The sequence below is a fragment of the Polypterus senegalus genome, chromosome 12 (genome assembly GCF_016835505.1).
Source record: "Polypterus senegalus isolate Bchr_013 chromosome 12, ASM1683550v1, whole genome shotgun sequence".
Lineage (NCBI taxonomy): Eukaryota > Metazoa > Chordata > Cladistia > Polypteriformes > Polypteridae > Polypterus > Polypterus senegalus.
The window spans coordinates 128,112,303-128,134,386 of record NC_053165.1 but is presented as its reverse complement, the minus strand read 5'-3'; the positions used below and the strand labels follow the sequence as shown (position 1 = coordinate 128,134,386).

Genomic DNA, 22,084 nt, shown 5'->3' with positions numbered 1-22,084 from the left:
CATAGTCTCGGATTTGGAGGTGCTGATTCCCATCCCAGCCGCTTCACACTCAGCTGTGAACCAATTCAGAGAGAGCTGAAGATCACAGCCTGATGAAGCAAACAGGACAACATCATCTGCAAAAAGCAGTGACCCAATCCTGAGTCCACCAAACCGGACCCCCTCAACACCCCGGCTGCGCCTAGAATTTCTGTCCATAAAAGACAAAGAGCAGCCCTGGCGGAATCCAACTCTCACTGGAAACGGGTTCGACTTACAGCCGGCAATGCGGACCAAGCTCTGACACCGGTTGTACAGGGACCTAACAACCCTTATCAGGGGGTCCGGTACCCCATACTTCTGGAGCACCCCCACAGGATTCCCTGAGGGACGTGGTCAAACGCCTTTTCCAAGTCCACAAAACACATGTAGACTGGTTGGACAAACTCCCATGCACCCTCCGGGACTCTGCTAAGGGTGTAGAGCTGGTCCACTGTTCCGCGACCAGGGCGAAAACCACACTGTTCCTCCTGAATCCGAGGTTCGACTATCCGATGGACCCTCTTCTCCAGAACCCCTGAACAGACTTTTCCAGGGTGGCTGAGGAGTGTGATCCCTCTGTAGTTGGAACACACCCTCCAGTCCCACTTCTTAAAGAGAGGGACCACCACCCCAGTCTGCCAGTCCAGAGACACTGTCCCCGATGTCCATGCAATGTTGCAAAGACGTGTCAACCAAGACAGTCTTGCAACATCCAGAGCCTTGAGGAACTCAGGGTGTATCTCATCTACCCCTGGGGCCCTGCTACCAAGGAGTTTTTTGACCACCTCGGTGACCTCAGTGCCAGAGATGGGGGAGCCCACCTCCAAGTCCCCAGGCTCTGCTTCCTCATTGGAAGGCATGTTGATGGGATTGAGGAGGTCTTCGAAGTACTCCCCCCACTGACCCACAATGTCCCGAGTCGAGGTCAGTAGCGCACCATCCCCACCATATACGGTGTTGACACTGCACTGTTTGCCCCTCCTGAGACACCGAATGGTGAACCAAAATCTCTTCAAAGCCGTCCGAAAGTCGTTCTCCATGGCCTCCCCAAACTCCTTTGCCTCAGCAACCACCGAAGCCGCATTCCACTTGGCCTGTCGGTACCTATTAGCTGCCTCCAGAGTCCCATAGGACAAAATGGTCCCGTAGGACTCCTTCTTCAGCCTGACGGCATCCCTCACCGCCGGTGTCCACCAACAGGTTCGGGGATTGCCGCCACAACAGGCACCGACCACCTTACGGCCACAGCTCTGGTCAGCTGCCTCAAAAACAGAGGCACGGAACATGGCATATTCGGACTCAATGTCCCCCACCTCCCTCGGGATGTGATTGAAGTTCTGCCGGAGGTGGGAGTTGAAGCTATTTCTGACAGGGGACTCTCCCAGACATTCCCAGTAAACCCGCACAACACGTTTGGGCATAACGGGCCTGACCGGCATCCTCCCCCACCATCAAAGCCAACTCACCACCAGGTGGTGATCAGTTGACAGCTCCACCCCTCTCTTCACCCGAGTGTCCAAGACATATGGCCGCAAGTCCAACAACACAACCACAAAGTCAATCATCGAACTGAGGCCTAGGGTGTCCAGGTGCCAAGTGCACATATGAACACCCCTATGCTTGAACATGACGAGCACAGAAATCCAATAACAAAACACCACTCTGGTTCAGAGCGGGCCATTCCTCCCAATCATACCCTTCCAGGTCTCACTGTCATTGCCCACATGAGCATTGAAGTCTCCCATCAGCACAAGGGAGTCCCCAGAAGGTATGCCCTCTAGCACCCCCTCCAGGCACTCCAAAAAGGGTGGGAAATCCAGACTGCCATTCGGCGCGTACACACAAACAACAGTTAGGACCTGTCCCCACATCCAAAGGCGGAGGGAGGTTACCCTCTCGTCCACCAGGGTAAACCCCAATGTACAGGCTCAAAGTCAGGGGGCAATAAGTATGCCCACACCCGCTCAATGCCTCTCACCGGGGGCAACTCCAGAGTGGTAGAGAGACCAGCCCCTCTCAAGGCGATTGGTTCCAGAGTCCAAGCTGTGCATCGAGGTGAGCCCAACTATATCTAGCCAGAACCTCTCGGCCTCGCGCACTAGCTCAGGCTCCTTCCCCTTCAGAGAGGTGACATTCCACGTCCCAAGAGCCAGCTTCTGTAGCCGAGGATTGGACAACCAAGGTCCCCGCCTTCAGCCCCCACCTATACTCACACTGCACCCGACCTCCTTGGCCCCTCCCATAGGTGGTGAGCCCATGGTAAGGGAGACCCATGTTGCCTCTTCGGGCTGTGCCCGGCCGAGCCCCATGGCTGCAGGCCCGGCCACCATGTGCTTGCCATCGAGCCCCACCTCCAGGCCTGGCTCCAGATGGGTGTCCCAGTGACCCACGTCCAGGCAAGGGAAAACGGCATCCAAATTTTTTAATTATTATAGAAGGTCTACTGAACCGCTCTTTGTCTCATCCCTCACCTAGGACCAGTTTGCCTCGGACAACAGAGCTCCTAGGATCATTGGGACACGCAAATCCCTCCACCACGATAAGGTGGCGGTTCATGGAGGGGATAATCTGTATCTAAGATACAAGAAAAAAAAGAGAGAGTCAGCCTGTGAGGGGGAGTCAGTATTGTCCTTTCTTCAACCAGGCTCAGGAAATTTTGCCCAGATGGTGGTGCCATAGGGCCACTACTGGACACCAAGAAGAGAAACAACTTGATTAGTTAGAAATGTAACAAAATGACAGATTAAGAAAAGCATGTTTGAAGATGTGATTTAAGCCACTCTGCCTGATGTTTCATTCTAGGTAGATTACTCCATATTTTTGCATCACAGAAACTGAAAGCAGTCTCCTCACTTCTTTTATTTACACTTGAAACAGCAAGCAAAGCAGACTTTGGGGATCTAAGTTTATGGTTAGGAATGTAAAGGAACAAACATTCCAATATTTATGAAAGTGCAAGCTTATTCAAAGCCTTATAAACAATTACAGTCAATTCCGGTTAATTGGACCAGTCGCTTATTCGGACCAAATCCTAAAGAACTGAAACAGATCATGTTACATAAGCCTAATATTGTTCGCTTATTTGGACCAAAATTCCGTTTAATCGGACCAAAGAACGTGACAGAGAATAAGAAAAAGAAGCCACAAGTCACCCGCAGAAAATGGATGTAAAGCAGGTCAGTGACATTGGGAGGATCCCTGGGCTCCCCAGGAGAATTTATGCTTTTATCAAAGGTCAGGAAGTCGGAAAATTTGTACCAAGTGCAAACCAGTGTGGGTGAACATGCCTGCCCTTTCTTTCCTAAAACGGACCGCCCAGTAGCCAGCGACAAGAAGTCGAGTGCAATCAAGTGCAGTGCGTAAACAGAATGCGTCAGATCACACTAGACAAGTTCTTCAAACGTTGACTGGAATTTGGTAATGTAACCTTTTTTATTGTGCTTCGCATGCTGAGTGTTGTGTAGATTGTTTTGAAGAATTTGTTGATTTCTTTTTCAATAAACAAAGTTGTAAGCAACCGTACATGTACATAGTTCTTGTTTGTACATTCGCCATACGCATGTGCAGCACAATAAAAGTCATAATGACATTTTTAATATGTTACTTATAGCATGTCCCATCTTGGTTCCACATGTATAGGGCATGTTCGTGTAATCGGTTATTAGGACCAAAATGATCGTGTCCCGATGTGGTCCAATTAACAGGAATCGACTGTATTAGTATTTTAAAATGGATCCTGAAAGACACAGCTAGTCTCTCTGTTGTATAAAAAAATCTTTTGATGTGACAGGACTTTTTAGGAGACAAGACGTGACTTTTTGGAAAAGATTTTTTCCAAGTCCCACAAGACAAGAATATTGCCATGATATTTTAAAGTCATGCCCTCCTAGCAACCATTTTCAAACAAGACCATCGTACTCTCAACTTCTCAGTCTTGTGAATGCTTTTGTCAGACACACTTCCTGTGCTCTCAGCTCTTATAAATTTTAACGTTTTCTTCACTTGAAGTTCCCAATTAAACAAGACGTATTATGTCCAATTCTTATTGAAGAATTTCATCACGAAGGGTTTTCAACAGAAAAAATGAGTACACTGGCAATCCTAGCATCTAGAAACGAGGAAGTCAACGAATTTACACCAAAAATGTCAATCAGTAACACAGCAAAATGATTAAATGCCCATCAATAGACTGCTGAAACAGTTGATGGTGATCGTGCGGAACTTGAAAACATCAACTTACAATATCACGAAGAATATCTACATCCGTCAGCACCGTCTGGTCTTCCAATGCACAAATTACTATAGAAAGAAGGATGTATCCAAGAAAGGTAATGCAGTACATCTCCCGCAGATAAGATTAGACACCAAGGAGATTTTGATATGCCATACATATTAAAAGGTTCAAAGTTTCCCGTTAGAATAGCTTTTGCAAAGACAATTAACAAATCTTAGAGCCAAACATTCGAAAAAGTTGTTTTATTTAATAGAGAGAAAGAAATGAAATGCAATCATGGACAGTTATATGCCGCATGGATGCAAATGTAACACTTTACATGAAAATTAAAATCTGTTTAAATTGTACATCCACATCCCAATATGCAAGAGGAAGAACCGCAAAGAGGCTAGTGTGGAGCGCTAGCCAGGGGTTGGCGAGTGAAGAAAGCAGGGGACAAAGTCCCCTAGTACATAATGACAATAATAGTGATGCAGTGTGGTCAGATTTCTTCTGTTTAGTTAGGACTCTGGCAGCTGTATTCTGCTGCATATGTTGTATATACTGTATGTACAGTGGAACCTTGGTTCACGAACGTCTCGGTACATGTACAACTCGGTTTATGACCAAAATGTTTGCCAAACTTTTGCCTCGGTTCACGACCACACACTCAGTATACGAACAAGTCAGTTTCCCTTTAGGTTTGTACATGTTCGGTCTCTCCCTGTGCATTTCCTGTGCAGTGAGCGAGTGAGCAAGGGAGAGAGAGTGCGATACACACACACACAGGTGCGCGCGCGAGAGACACACACACACAGAGGTGCGCGAGACAGAGGCACACACACACACACAGGCGCGCAAGACAGAGGCACACAGGCACACAATACAGAGGCACACACTCAGGTGCCTCAAGAGACACACGTACACATGAAAGAGAGAGCGAGCGAGCGAGTGAGCAAGCGAGAGAGGGAAGGCTGGACGCATAAGGTAGAAAAGGCTTGTTATTGTTTTCAGTTCTGTTTACAGCGATCGGTTCATAGCGTGCATTGTGGCAATGTTACTTTTCTTGGTGGTTTATTAAATTAGGGATTTTTCAAATGTTAATTTTTTTCCTTGTGCTTAAAACTCTTTAAAAAAAAAGTGTTTTTAGCGAGCGGTTCCTAGCACTATAGCGCAAACTATTGCAGTGTTAGTTTTCTCTGTTGTTCAAGGTTTTCTCAGTGTTATTCAATGTTTTTACATTTAGTTTACTATTACGCTGTGCATTCGATGGTATAATTAACTATATTTGTGCTTAACAACTAAGAAAATATAAATTTACATACAGTTTGTATGGTCTGGAACAGATTAATTTTATTTACATGCAATCCTATGGTGGAAATTGCTTCGGTTCACGACCAAATCGGTTTACGACCAGAGTTTTGGAACGAATCATGGTTGTGAGCCAAGGTTCCACTGTATTTAGTGCATTGTTTTGTACTTATTTATAGTATGTTGCATTTTTATTGAATGTTAATTTTTGTTTTATTTTAAATAATACATAACTGTACATTAAATTGCTTCTTAATGCATTTTTTTCCTCTCAGATATTTCTTGATTACACGAAGGCAGGGTCTGGCTTTGTCTTTGGACAGAAACTGATTACAGAGGCATTTGCTTTCCAGGTTTGTCATTTTTTTTCTATCCACGTAATAGTAAGCTGTTTAAATATGGCATTTTCTAAATCCAACATAAACCATTATGCACTAAACTTGGCTTTTTTTAACCCTAGGCCTTGCCGATAGTGGTTTTCTTCAGCTGTGTTATGTCTGTCCTTTATTATCTTGGTCTGATGCAATGGTTGATCATTAAGGTAGGTATAATTCAACATGAATATACCAGGCAGCACACTATATAAAAGTAAATCAAAGTGAAGTGAGTAGAGTAAGATGTACATTTTTTAAATTATTTTTTTAAAAATATCTAATCCTCATAACAGATAGGAAATGAAAGGCTTATAGGATAAGTTCACTATTTCTCAAGTCAAAGTGATATCCTCACAAACATGCTATAAATGCATTTGCCAGGCAAATTTAAAAACTGAAATTTAAAACTACAAAAGAACCTCCAATCACAGCAGAGCCTCTTGTCTAGGACATGGTGTCCAAACATGCTCATTGGGCTTGTTAGGGGACCATTTATGAAACCTAGGAAGTAGTTTAGAAGCATAAATGTCACTGAAGTTTACCCAAAAGTAGTCTTTGTAGCCATGCTCCTTCCAGTAAAGAAGCCACTTGACCCATTTACCCTGGCGTCAAGAATTGACAGAATCTCAAGTTCTTCAGACCCATCCGTCGACACTGGGGGAGGAGAAGTTGTATTAGAATAACACAGACTCTTACTCACAGGTTTTAACCAGTAAACATGAAACAGAGAAAGAATCTTAAAGTGAGCTGGCAAAGGCAGCCCATAAAAAACTGGTCCTGCTTCCCTTCTGACGAGATGACCTATATAACATGGCGTTAGTTTATGGGACAGAACCCTCAGTTGGCTATTATGGTCTGAAAAATGCTTGGAAATTAAACCTGCCATCTTGAGATTTCCTTTAACCAGCTGCCACATGCTCTTCAAAGAGTTAAGATATTCAGTTATGCAACTGTAGGTGCTGAAAATGGAACTGATGGAATATTCAATCCGACAGCGTTATTCATTTCTCCTTGCTGCTGATTGACTGCTACCCTGTGACACATCTCCAGCTGCTTGTGTTTTCCATTTTGTTATTGTATTCATTTTGTTATTCTTAAATGCACAAGATGCCGCAGAGACGCCCTGCACCTTTTAAGGCTTCTAGCACTGAGCCTAAACACCAGAAGAAGTTTAAAACACTCCAGGAGATGATTGAACTACTGGATTTGCTCCAGGAACTAAAAAGTTATGCTGCAGTAGCGTGCCACTATGGCATTAATGAAAGCACTGTACGCTACATGAAGAAGAACGAAGCAGCGATCTGGAGTACCGTATCTGTAAATTTCTGTGATAGTGCCAAAAAGGTAACGACCTTAAGGAATAACAATATTGTCAGGATGGAATCTTTCTTGGCATTGTGGATCACCGACTGCAGGAAGAAGAACATCCCCTTAGATGGTAACATCATCCGTGAGAAAGCACGGAAATTGCACTAGCAGTTTGCTACAGTAGACAATGTAGCAACTTCCCAACACAATGTTCCTGAAACCTATAAAGAAAAGCCAGCACGAAACCCCACAAGAAGAAGACCCGTCCAAAGATACGACTCCTCCTGAAGCGCCTGAAGAAAAGGCGCCACCCGAGGAGTTTTAAATCCTCACATCGTACTACACAGTTACTTCATCATCATCATCAATATGATTCATCATTGGTGAGTACCTGCACCATTATGTATTTACTCTGCTTATAACAAAGAAAACGACAGTGCATACCAAAGAAAATACGCTTGCATGAATTACAGTACGTATAGCGGTAACATTGGTATTTTACATTCTGGCTCCATGAGAGACATAGCAGTACATTACTGTACAGTATACGGGTTTACCTTTACATTCTGTTTTTAGGTAATGTATTAAGGTAATTTTTTAGGTAATGTATTAAGCTGAGTTTGCAATGAAATTAAAGTGCTTTGGGGCATACTGTATTTAGGGTTTAAACTATAAAAATAGGCACTTAAAAGGCATTTTGTAACCACATCCAAAAGTCGCGGTTTTTCGCAATTCGTGGGTGCTCTAGGATCGTTATCTCCGCGAATTTTGGGGGTGTACTGTATTTAGAAAAATGATTGACAACTACATAAATAGTTTTCCAACCTTTGGAAAGATGGAAATCAATGATAAAGTCCATCAAGAATGACTCCCATGGATGTGAAGGGCAAGGAATAGGTTGCACAAACCTACAGGGAGAGCCTGGGAGGATTTTGCCCTACAGAAAACCACATATGCCAGAATATACTCCCTGGTGTCTTTAAGCATGTTTTCCCCTTTGAAATATCTTTTGATGTTACCTAGAGATTGTGACGGTCCCAGTTGGCCCATGACTCATGAGCCCAGTCTAATATCTAACCAGATAGCTTTGGTGGAACGTAATATGACCTTTAGAGGCTTAGTAGACTTGGCTTCTTGAATCAGTATATGTAAATTGTGTGGTGGAGCTGTGACAGTAGCTCCTAAAAACATTTCTGGGGAATAATGCATTTGGGATCAGATTGAATAATTACTGGACTCGGGCAATCCAGGGTTCAGGTGCTAGAAGGGAATTTGGACTAAGTTAACACCCTGAACCAATTTTTAATAGATTTTCCCTCCCACTTGCACAACTAAGGAAGCTACACATAGGAAACGTGAAACCAAATGAAGTCTGTCATCAAGTTCTTTAGGCCTGCGCTGATCACCTTTGTGGTGTTCTCTGTGACCTGTTCAGTTTGCTCCTATGGCTTCAGAAAGTGCCACTTTTTTGTAAACATCCTACAATGTTCCTGCTCCAAAGAAGGCAGGCGCCTCTTCACCAGTGGAATGTCTTATGTATCACATCATGAAGACCTTTCTGAGGCTGGTCCCAGAGTACATAAATCTTCTTGTGGTATACCACCTAGATCCACTGCAGTTTGCCTACCGGCAAATATTGGAGAGTTGAATGGAAATATCTATCTGCTCCACGTGCCTTATTTTCACTTTGACAAAGCTGACAGCACTATTAGGATGATGTTTTTTGATTTCTCCAGTGCCTTCAATTCTATTCAGCCATTTCTTTTAAGGAATAATCTCAGAGATATGCAGGTGGACAAGCCTATGATGTCCTGGATAATGGACTATCTGTTTAACAGTCCACAGTTTGTGAGATTCAAGTACTGTGTTTCTGATATGGATGTCAGCAACACTGAACCATCACAAGGAACAGTTCTCTCATTCTACAACTCTGTCATGTGCAGTGCAATTTTCTGTGCTGTGGTGTGTGCTGGTCTGATAACTTCATTTCAAGAGAGGCCCACTAAATCAACAAGCTAATTTAAAACATCGGCTCAGTTATGGAATGCACAGAATGAAAACAAAACTAAGCACCACTATGAGCAATGCTGCACATCCTCTCTCTGAAACGTCAAAACCGAAGACTTTCATCCACCGAATCATTCTGCAAAACTGTGTCCGGAAATGCTACTGGTGCTCCTTATACCAACAGCAGTACACCTGCATAATGCCTCACTCTGACTGTGACTGCCATGTCAGAAGTTCCTTTTTAATTTTCATCCTTTTTAGTCTGTATTGTGTGTATTTAGATCATAAGGTCTATATATATATATATATATAGGCTGTGCCCCCTACTCGCTTTACTCGAGTATACATATATATATATATATACAGTGGTACCTCGGTATACGTCTGCTTTGGAATAAGTCCAACTTGGTATACATCCTGTTTGGACACAAAAAATTTTGCTTGGTATACAACCTTTGTTTGGAATACGACTCACGTGCTAACCTTGTTTACCTCTCTTGAGACAAAGCCACCACTGCCCACAAGCGTTAGTGCGGCAGTTGCTGGCATTCAGTGAACAACCCGCGCTATAACTCTCTGTGAACTTTTACGTGTGTGATATAGTGGGTCCACAGCTCCTGTCAAAGTCCAGCTTTAAAATAAATAATCACCGCGCTCGCAGCTTGGTGAGGGGGCGGGGTGGTTATGTGGCTGAAGGTTGTCAGGGCGATTCGCAATGTGGGCATTTCTCACCAAAGTGCACTTGTGAGAGACCGTCCGCATTCATGATTGTTCCTGGGGCTGCTTATCTTGATAAACAGAAGTGTGAGTCAGCTAGAAGGGGAGTAAAAAGAAAAAAAAGACGGGAGGTTGAGTGAGTGAGAGAGAGAGATAGGGCTGCTTATCTTGATAAACAGAAGCGCGAGTTGGCTTGAAGTGGAGTAAAAAGAAAGAACGGACGCGAGAGAGAGAGAGCGAGCGAGCAAGAGCGCGCATGGATGAAGTGCCTGAAGCAGGCAGAGCGAAGGTCAGCTGCAAGTAGGGCGACTCCCCAGTTGGGAAGCAGGCACTGGGCTTCTTCTTGTTTTTTTTTTTTTAAAGAATGCTTCCTGCTTTTAACTTCGATGTTTTTAAGAAGACTTTTTTCTATTGTTTTTAACCTCCACGTTTCACTTCTGATTTTATGGATTATTTATTGGAACTTTGGAGACTGCACTTAAATTTGAACACCTTGTTTTGTTAATTGTTTTAATGAAAGCACTTTGCACTTTTCCACCATAACCTTGCTTTGTTGTTACCGATGAGGTTAGCAGCGAGACATTACCAACAGTGTAGGATTCAAGGGCTCCCCGGCAGCAGATGGGAGCATACAGCAAACCTGCATCGTCACAACGTGATTTTGTGTTTTTTTCATGTAAATTTGAATTGATTGTTGAAAAGTATGAAGGTGGCATGTGTATCCGGGACATGACTGTTGCATACCGTTTGCCGAAAACGACGGTATCTACGATTGTGAAAAACAAAGATGTTATTAAAAAGTAAAGTGAGGTAAAATTTTCATTTATTTCATCTAATTGCTTTTGTATTTATGTATTTTAGTATTAAGCAGTGTTTAAATTATTTTATACAACCCCATCAATGTATAATATGCCAATAGCAATAGGATTTTTTTTTTCATGGGAACGGATTAATAATTTTCCCATTATTTCTTATGGGAAAAATTTGTTTGGTATACGTCCTGTTTGGTATAAGTCAAAGGGTCTGGAACAGATTAAGGACGTATACCGAGGTTCCACTCTATATATACTGTATATATATATATATATATATATATATATATATATATATATATATATATATATATATATATATATATATATATATATACACTGTATATGTGTATATATATATGTATATATATATTGCAAAGGGAGACACAAGGTGAGAGAGTTGGGTCATATAATTAGAGACAAAAAAACAAGTAAAGAAGACATGCAATAAATGTGGACAGCAATTTCTGAGTTCTTAGTAGAACTGTTTTTTCAAGATGGCCAAACTACTGGTCATATGGCTTCCAGGGAGGAATGGCTGGGTCCGGGAAGTCAGACAACGAAAGTGACATCGGAGGTGGAACAGCTTTCATTCCATTATGCAGAAGATGGAAGAGAGAAACCATTAGCAAACAATGCCAACCCTTGTTCCAGCTTTGCCATGTCTCTTGGCAGATTTATAAGAAATTACAAAATTGAAATGACTTAAGCTTAAATGCCAATGGTCCTGAAGTGCATTTAGGCATATGCTGGCTTCAACTGCATTAAATTCTTATGATCAGTGTAGATTACAAATGAATACTTGCCACCTTATAGTCAATGTGCCCATTCCTCTAAAACTAACTTATCTGATGAAAGGTCATGTTTGTCTACATCACAGTTCTGCTCTGCAAAAGACAGTTTTCTTGAATAGAAGGCACATGGATGTGCTTGGTCTTTATCAGAATATTTTTGTGACAGAATGGCTCCCACCCCAATACCGGAAGCATCAACTTCAAGAATGAAGTAATATGAAGGGTTTGGGTGTCTAAAAATATGGGCTGTGGTGAATAACAACTTTGCCTTGTCAAAATCGTCTTGTGCCTTAAGGGTCCATTACATGTTTTTTCTCACATTTCTTTTGGCAATAAAGTGATATTAGAGATAAGAGAACTGCAATACCTCATAAACCTTCTGTAATAATTTGCAAACCGTATGAAGTATTGGACCTATTTCATACTCAATTGTGTTTTCCAATTTAAAATCACTGAGACTTTGTTTGATCTTTGCTAACCCCTTTTGTGTGATTTCATAACCCGGAAACTGAACTCCATCAGTATGAAATTCACATTTCTCTAATTTTACAAACAATTGATGAGATCTCAGACATTTCAGTATCTCATTCAATGTCCCTTAAAAGTTTTGAAGAGTTGGTCTCGTCCAATGCGAGAGATGGACGTCTGAAGTGGAGCTCCGCTAGCAGTGGTGCTATTTTTCATATTATTTGCTTATTATTCTGAGATATCCTGTATTTATTCAACCCGAGAGGGACCGCTACAGTATATGTAAACACATATAAACATGGCCAACAAGAAGGGGTCGAAAGAATCAAGACTAAAGCTACATCCAAGCTGCGATCAGCAAGCCCTAGTTCGAGATACGGCCTCTCAGAGACAGACCTGGATCAGATGGGCGAAAGTACAGACTCCTCGGGACCACGGTCCGCTACATCGTCGCCGGCTGAGAGCGAAAAGGGGAGCGAAGGTGCGATCGTGAGTGCAGATGTGGATAGCTCGCCGATTGGAGAGGATTACCTGAAACTGGAAAAGGCGGGAGGTCCGCGGCTTCAGTTACGCAATTACGCGGGACTGGAGCAGCGGGGACACCGGCTTCAGCAGAGTCTGCTGCTTCATCTACGGTACAAGAAGGCACATTTGAGCTATCTGAACTGAAAGTGTTGCTCGCTGAGCTCACGCAAGATATAAAGAAAAGCGAGAAGGCTAATGAGAAAGCAACGGCAAAGGCACTTGAGAGACTGAAACAGGAATTAAAACAGGAGATGAAACAGGCCAATGAATGTCTGCGACAGGAAATCCAACAGGCAAATGAAAGGCTGCGACAGGAATTCCAACAGGCAAATGAAAGGCTGCGTCAAGAGGTACAACTTGAACTTCGACAGGTGCTGGGTAAAATTGAAGAGCGCATTGAGAAAAACTCGGCTAAACTGAGCACGCTTGCTGATCGATTGGAGCATCTTAGTGAGACATTCACGAATCGGATCGAAATAGCCGAACATCTAGCTGCCAGTGCCGAGGAAAGAGCAGTAAATGTCAGTTCGGAATGTAAAAAACTCGGAGAAAAACTTGGAGACAGACTGGCTGCTTTAGAAGATGGGAATAGAAGGTATAATGTCAGAATTGAAGGCCTGCCGGAGAATCGAGAAAGTTTAAACCCGGTGAAATTCGCAACTGAACTTTTTTCTAAAATAATCGGGGGCGACTTTAAAGCAGAATCTGAGATAGCAGCGGCTTACGCACGCGATCAAACACCGTCAGACCCGACCAAGATCTTTTATAGTTCGTTTTGAACGATTATCATTTAAGTTAGAGGTGATGGAACTCCTCAGGAAAAAAGGAAGATATTATATATGAAGATTGCCACATTCGCGTCTTCCCTGACTTCTCTCCAGCAACAGCTATCAAACGCCGCCTTCTATAATATTAAACAGCGCTACGGCAAGCCAATGTCAAATACGGCCTCCTGTATCCGCAAAACTGAAAGTGGAATGGCAGGGTCATTTCTATGTTTTCGCTAGCAAGGAGGAGGCAGAAAATGAGTTAAGAAAGCTGATCCCGGGACTATTCTGATACATAATTGTGAGTCATGGCGGTAAATGATAAAGCTAGGATTAATAATCTACTGTCTGATCTATTTGTTTTAAAATACGGGTTTTTATCAGCATATATTCTCATATTCTTATATTATTATTACTTACTTATTACTTATCATTACTTAGTATTACTAGGGCTAAATGTTTATGTTTTATTGTGCTTAATTACGTTTTCCTCCTCTTTTTTCTTTTCTAATTATTTCATGTGTACCCTAAATGAGACTGTTCAATATCATACCCTTGGTTTGCTGTTATTGCTATTACTGCATTAAGACTTGTTATGCTTGTTTTGGACACATCTTTAACACCATCACCTGGGTTTATTATCTGGGGATATCATCTTAATGCACTAAAATTGATGAAGATTATATGTATATATATATATATATATATATATATATATATATATATATATATATATATATGTGTGTATGTGTATATATATATATATATATATTAAGTGCAAAATTCTTTTCTTTTTTTTTTTTTCCTCTTTTAAAGACTATATTGGTAACAGATATCTCTATCTTTTAACCTTAAAGCGCCACTGCATGGGGCTTGATGTGCTTTGGACGTGCTCTGTCTCTGGGTATGTCAGAGGACTGGGACTGCATGAAGTGGGTTTTAGCCTCACCTGGGGAGGCAAAAAGGGAGGGTGGGGGTTAAGGGGGGAAGAGAAAGAGAGCAGGCTTGATCTATATCTAATCTATCATCTCAATCTTTATAATTATAACTATCAACGTAATAATAAGCTGCATGGCAACAACTCTTGGGGGAATAGGAAATTAAGACCTAAACTATTTCACTTCCAGTTAAGACTATAATATGACACCAAAAACTCAGAATCAGTGTCTCCATGATGGGACAGTTAACTTCGTAAGCTGGAATGTTAAAGGCCTGAATCACGAATTAAAGAGAAAGAAAGTACTTTCTCACCTAACAGGTCTAAATGCTAAAATAGTATTTTTACAGGAAACCCACTTACTAAGTAAGGATCAGTTCCGCTGCAAAAGACTGGACTGGCCAAATGTTCCATTCTAGTTTTACAAAGAAAACTAGAGGGGTGGGAATTCTCATACATAGAACAGTACCATTTGTAGCATCAGATGTAGTATTGGATCCTGAAGGGAGATATGTGATGGTCATGGGAGACTTATCTAACTGTAAAATGATTTTGATAAATGTTTATGCACCTAATGTTGATGATAAGGAATTTATACAAAATTTATTTGCATCCATTCCCAATCTGAACACTCATAAACTTATAATGGCTGGGGACTTTAATTGTGTTCTAAATCCACTTTTAGATAAGACTTCCTCCACAGGGGAACGCAACTAACACCGCAAAGATAATTACAAAGTTTATAACTGATCACAACTTATCAGATCCCTGGAGGTTTTAAACCCAAATTCAAGAACATATTCTTTCTACTCACCAGTACATCATTGCTACTCAAGGATTGATTACTTCTTTATAGATAATAACTTCTTGCCTAAGATTAAATCTTGTAAATACGATGCTATTGTTATTTCAGACCATGCTCCGATGATCTTGGAGCTGAAATTACTAAGCCCCATACACTCACCCCAGATGGCGCCTCAATCCGCTTCTATTAGCTGACGAGAATTGTACTGAATTTATATCCAAACAAATTGAATTCTTTCTAGAGACAAATACATCCCCTGAGATCTCTGCAGGAATACTCTGGGAAACTCTTAAGGCCTTCTTAAGAGGACAGATTATCTCATATCTTTCCCACAGAAATAAATCCGCGAAGAAAGTAGCAGAGATAAAAAGCAAATTACTAAAATAGATGAAGAACATGCCAGACTACCAAGCGAGACTCTACATAAGAGGAGGCAGGCTCTACATTCAGAATTAAACCTCTTGACAACTAAAGAAACCGAACAACTAATTTACAAATCCAGACATCATTATTATGAACATGGAGAGAAAGCTAATAAGCTTTTAGCAACAAATTCACAAGCAAGATGTACAACGCAATCTCGTAATTACTAACACGAATGGAGATAAAATCATCGAACACAAAAATATAATGTACACTTTTAGAGACTACTATAAATCCCTATATACTACTGAGTTTAAAGAAGACAATATACAATCTAATGCATTTCTGGATAAATTACAGATACCACAAATTGACGCTATTAGTGTGGAGGAGCTCGATAAACCTCTGTCATTATCAGAATTACTGGATGCTATAAAGTCACTCCAAGGTGGAAAAGCAGCAGGCCCTGACGGCTACCCTGCAGAGTTTTACAAGAAATTCTCCGCTCAGCTAGCTCCCTCCTATTAGCAACATTTACAGAAGCCAGAGATAACCAATCTCTTCCACAAACCTTTCGCCAAGCACTAATCACTGTCTTTCCAAAACAAAATAAGGACTTATTACAATGTGCATCATACAGACCAATTTCACTTCTGAATAACGACGTTAAAATACTCTCTAAAATCATAGCTAGAAGGATGGAGAAAGTGCTCCCTCAGTAATATCACAAGACCAAACTGGATTTATTAGGGGCCGACACTTATCTTCAAATCTTCGACGCCTGTTTAATGTAATATACTCACCAACTAAATCAAACACCCCAGAAATATTATTATCATTGGATGCAGAAAAGCATTCGACATGATTGAATGGAAATACCTTTTACTATTTTGGAGAAGTTTGGGTTTGGCCCGAACATTTGTGCATGGATTAAATTACTGTATACTAACCCAGAAGCTTCAGTTTGCATCAATAACATTTGCTCAGACTACTTTAAACTAGAACGTGGCACAAGACAAGGATGCCCTTTGTCACCACTGCTGTTTGCAATTGCCATTGAACCACTGGCAATACATTGTCGAAATACTGATCAGATAAAGGGGATTAGCAGAGAAGGACTGGAACAGAAAATCTCATTATATGCAGATGACATGGTACTGTATATATCGGACCCAGAAAATTCTGTGCCTGCAGTCTTAGCAGCACTCACAGAATTTCAAAAGCTCTCTGGTCTCAGAATTAATCTGAATAAAAGTGTACTCTTTCCGTGAATTCGCAAGCATATAATATTAGATTAGACACCCTTCCTTTTATCATTGCAGAACAGTTTAAATACCTCGGGGTAAACATCACAAGTAAACATAAAGCTCTTTATCAAAAAAATTTGTCGTCTGTATGGAAAAAATTAAACAAGACTTGCATAGATGGTCAACCCTTCATCTCACACTAGCTGGAAGAATTAACACTGTTAAGATGAATATTCTTCCTAAGCTCCTTTTTATTTCAAAACATACCAATATACATTAATAAATCGTTCTTTAAGCAATTAGATTCAACAATAACCTCATTTATTTGGAATTCTAAACATCCACGCATCAAAAGAGCGACCCTACAAAGACAAAAGGCAGAAGGTGGCATGGCTCTACCTAACTTCCAGTTTTATTACTGGGCGCAAATATACAGTCGATAAGAACCTGGACACAAATAGAAGAACATACACAGGCATGGACCGCAATAGAAGTAAAATCCTGCAGTACTTCTTTGTATTCCTTGCTTTGTGCTCCAATAAACACACGTTATCGGCAATACACTAATAACCCAATTGTGCTCCACTCACTTAGAATCTGGAACCAATGTAGAAAGCATTTTAAGACGGAGAAGCTTCTTTCTGTGGCACCCCTGCAAAAGAACCACCTCTTTCAACCCTCACAAACATATGCAGTTTTAATATCTGGAAAAATTTGGAATTAACTTGCTTAGAGATCTTTATATAGACAACGTCTTTGCATCCTATGAACAATTACATTCCAAATTTAACATTCCAGCTACAAATTTCTTTCACTATCTTCAAATCAGGAACTTTGTTAAACAGAACCTTCCAGATTTTCCTCATCTTGCACCCTCATCCACGCTGGAAAAATTATTGCTCAATTTCAAGGAGTTAGACTCCATCTCTACAATATATAAAATCCTTTTACAATCCCTTCCTTTCAAAGATCCAAGAGGACACTGGGAAAATGACCTCTCAATTAATATATCAGAAAAGGAGTGGAAAGTAGCAATGCAGAGAATTCACTCAAGCTCCATATGCAAAGCATACAATTATACAACTCAAAATTATATATCGAGCACATCTGTCTCGACTAAAACTCTCAAAATGTTTCCAGGGCATGATCCAACCTGCGAACGTTGCAACCAAGCCCCAGCCTCACTAGGTCACATGTTCTGGGCCTGCTCCAAATTAACATTATTCTGGACAAAAATTTTTAATTACCTCTCAGACAGTCTTGGACTCACAATCCCTCCTAACCCATTAACAGCTGTGTTTGGGGTTCTTCCAGAGGGTCTTAAAGTGGAGAAAGACAAACAAATTGTGATTGCATTCACTACACTGTTGGCACGCAGACTTATTCTGATAAACTGGAAGAACCCAAACTCTCCTCTTTAAGTCAGTGGGAAACTGATGTGTTATATTATTTAAAATTGGAAAAATCAAATACTCAGTTAGAGGATCTGTGCAGACTTTTTTCAAAACATGGCAGGATCTAATCAGTAATATTTTGAAATGATTTTATAAAGCACAGAGAATTTGTTGATTTAGGTATTTTTAAAAGCCTTAAATTTTACACCGTTTGGCTTGCTCTCTCTCTCAAGGGTGGGGATCGATCTGTTCTTAGCATAATTCTTTTTTTTGTATAACTTGATTGCTATGTATTGATTGTAATAAAATTAATAAATAAATAAAAAAAAAAAAAGTTTTGAAGATTCGGCGTTCTCAGCTTACAGATGGCTTAACGTCTATTACAGAGCTGATTGTGTGGCGATTGGGTATTTGGAGAAAGAAAAGGAAGGACAGGAATTGGGGGTTAGTACGTTTGAAAGGGACAGTATCGCTGCAATAAATTATTTCATCGAAGGTCACACACGGTGCAGCAAGCATCTTGCGTGAGGCTTGAACAATCACTACGCCACTGTGTTCCCATGTTTAATAACATGCTTTAACTCCTATCATCATGAAAATGATATCAAGTATACATCTCAGTATTTAAATTATTCAGAGAGTTGTAATATCACGAATGTAATGGATTCTGTGTCCTATCGGAAGAAGAGAAAGCCAGTTTAAGAAGCACGTAGTGATTCACACACATAGTGCACATAGAAGAAAACATACAAAACAAAGCATTTAATGTGCTACTTTAGTTACAATGGGATCTGAACTAGTAACTAGTAAATTAAACGATTTTAAGATGAAGTTTATGATGTTCTACTTTAATGACACAAATAAACTACGTGATTAAAGTGGAAATTTCGAGATTAAAGCTGACATTTCAAGCTTTTTTCCCACTGTGTCCCTATTTTTTTTCTTTTCTCTGTACCCTAATAAGCTTTCATATGACATTCAGACGGTGGGCTACAACTCGTCTTTTCATGGCAACTTTGACATCTGACAACTTCTTTTTTATTTCAGGCACTGTGCAACTTTGTGAACTTGAGTTTTTGAGTTTCTCCAACAATCTATGTCATTCAATCAACTTCCTTTTGTTGTTTATACCACTGTTTAAACCAACAAATAGTACATTTTTCGTTGCCTCCACTTGGTATTCGCTGAAATGCTTCTATTTCCTCCGGTGCTTTTGCCATTGCCTTTTCACAGAACTCTGAGCTTAAGGGCTATTTATATTGATTTGCATATTCAAAGAGGTGTAATTCTTGGAGGAGTTTGCAGCAGGGACATGCATGTACGTTACTTTTCACACTGATCGGGATTTGTGAAGGGGAAGAACGTGGAAGTTGGCGAAGGCACAGATTTATCCATCTGTATTTTTTTGTGCATAGGAACATTTCCACTTTTGTCCGTATGCCATATTTTAGTGTGAATTCTACGCACAGCATTATGCATGAGGCCCCAGGTCATTAGAGCCTTCTTGGTCTATTTGTCCATGATGATACCTACTCCTTCCTATTGTTATCCATCACGGCATTCTAAGTAATGAGTTGTTTCTCCTGAAGTGAGTATTAATCTTTCAAAATCTGTCAACCTCATCCTGCCATTTCCAAGAATGTTTATATTCTATCTTGTCATTTTCTTTGCTGTATTTCCAGATTCATACATAGTCATTATATTCCATGCCGCTATTCTCACTTGCTGCTTGCACCTCGTCACCCCTTTAACAGACTCCAGAATGTTTGAAAGTCATAAACTCTACAGACCACCAGGAAGTTGAAGATTTATAGGTCCAGTGTATACTCATTCGTACTCTATGCAGCAGAAACCTGGAGAACTAACAAGAAGATTGAAAGCCTACACAGAGGGTTCCAGTTAATCCTAAAAATCTTCTGGAAACAGCATATCATCAATCAAGATCAGGCATCAACCACATTATTGCTGACTTGAAGCAGAGACACAGAAGGTGTCTGTGCCATGAACTACCAAAGGACAAGAACAGACACCCACTTGTTGCTCTCCAATAGACACCATCAAGAAAGAAAAAGAGAGGGAGAACATTGGGCACATAGGGAAGAATGAAATCAACTGGCTTGTTGAAGAATATGAGGGCTGGAGAAGAACTGTCCATGAGCAGGAAAGAGCATTATTAATAAATATTATTAAGAAAACTATAACAAAAATGCTCTTAAACAGCAATAGGGATGTGCCTTAAAAGCTGTTGCAGTGCTCTACATCTGCACTTGATGAGGAATGCTGTGAAAGACCAAAATGTTTTGTACTATTGTATTGCATTTCTGAGGTGATAATAATAGATTTACCATCTACTGTAGTTCTTTGAATAGAATTACTTGTGCTCTGTTTAGTGTATTATATGTACCCCATTTTTTGACACCCATTGCATGCCCAAGATACCTGGAAGGAGGTCTTTCTCAAAATTGCCTTTACCAAGATTTCTTACAAGTTTTGTTTTGGAGGGAGGGGTTCTTGTCTTTTAAGGCATTCAAGCCTGAGAGACTCTCAAAAACAGGGCCTGTTAAAGCCCACTGAGGCATTGTGTGATTTTGAGCTATGCTAGAAATAAATGGTTGTTGTCGCCTAAAAATCACAATCCAAAGACAGGAGCAAATTAATTAAAAAAAACTCTAAAATAAAGGAAAAAAGCAATACTTAAAATAAACTCCAATACTAACTCAATGATCAACTGCAGGGATCTTTTAATGGCTGATTTATAAAGCCAGAAGGAGGACCCAGCAGAAGTGTGGTGGTCCCACATCTTGAAATTCCACCCACAAATGTGGCAGCACATTAAAATATACAATACATTATTAACAAATTATGAACAAAACTAACAACAATAACATTAAAAAATGAAAAAAAAAATTATATAAAACAAAAACAACAATAAAACAGAAAATACACTTGAGCCAGGGAATAACCTCAATTTGTTGTATAACTGCATGGAGGATAGTGTCTAGTGTTCTTATTGACCAGGTTATGTAAATAGGAAATACTTAGTTCTGTTGGGATGAAATAATGGCAGGTTTTGTTTTTAATTTGATAGAATGCATATGAAATAAACATTGATAGGATCTTTTATATCAATATCAGAGCTACATTTTGGGCTATTATGGATTAATCCTCCTCTACATCACCAATATATCAGTGACGCATTTGCTAGCCCTAACCCTTATCATGATCATTGGTCATGGCAGCATATTAGGAATTTCTACTTACCTATAATTATTTAAATTCCATTTCACTCTGTGACACCTCCAGCCCTGGACCTCAAATTTAGAGAGACAAATTACCCAATATCCAACATCAAAATTAGTGCTTTTAAACAAATGGAAAATATAAAGGATAATAGATGCACCCACTCATCTGGAACGGCAGCTACACCATCAAGAGTGATGTCTTAAATATCTGATTTGTATATTCCAGATTGCCTGGCTAATGCAGATCTCAATGGGAACATCAGCCACAGAATCTTTAAGTGTAGCGGGAAACATATTTGTTGGACAGGTAAGTTGTCATAAAATCATTTAGATGTAAGCAGCTGAAAATCCTTCTGTGTGTAGTGAACATAAGAAATTTGACATATGAGAGGAGACCATTCAGCTCATCAAGCTCATTTGTTTATAACTAAGCTGTTCCAACATCTCACTTAAATTCTCCTTAAAGGTTGTCAAGATTTTGACTTTAACTACATGTCTCAGTAGTTTGTTCCAAATTACCACAACCCTTTGCATAAAGAGGAGCTTCTTGGCTTCAGTTCTAATTGCCCTTCCACTCAGTTTCTACTGGTGCCCTTGCGTACGTAATTCACTGTTTAAAAGGTGGTTTCATGATTAATTAAACACAGGATAAAATGTTACTATCCATTGTGCAAACACTTACAAGAGATAATGTTGGTGTTAATAATATGATAGTGATAGTGCCACAGAGGGTGGCACAGAGGGGTTTTAAAGTGGGCATTCTCCTTCCTTAACATTTT

The 22,084-nt window shown here is 40.4% G+C and overlaps 1 protein-coding gene across 2 annotated transcripts in view; it reads left to right on the top strand.

Moving 5' to 3' along the window:
• slc28a1 (solute carrier family 28 member 1) overlaps positions 1–22,084 on the top strand; it is a 188,044-nt gene that overhangs the window by 110,179 nt on the left and 55,781 nt on the right. For both annotated transcript variants that reach the window (XM_039773404.1, XM_039773405.1), the window contains 3 exons: positions 5,821–5,898; positions 6,006–6,086; positions 21,532–21,612. In XM_039773404.1, the coding sequence (XP_039629338.1) occupies positions 5,821–5,898; positions 6,006–6,086; positions 21,532–21,612 (240 nt within the window). The remainder of the gene's footprint in view (positions 1–5,820; positions 5,899–6,005; positions 6,087–21,531; positions 21,613–22,084) is intronic.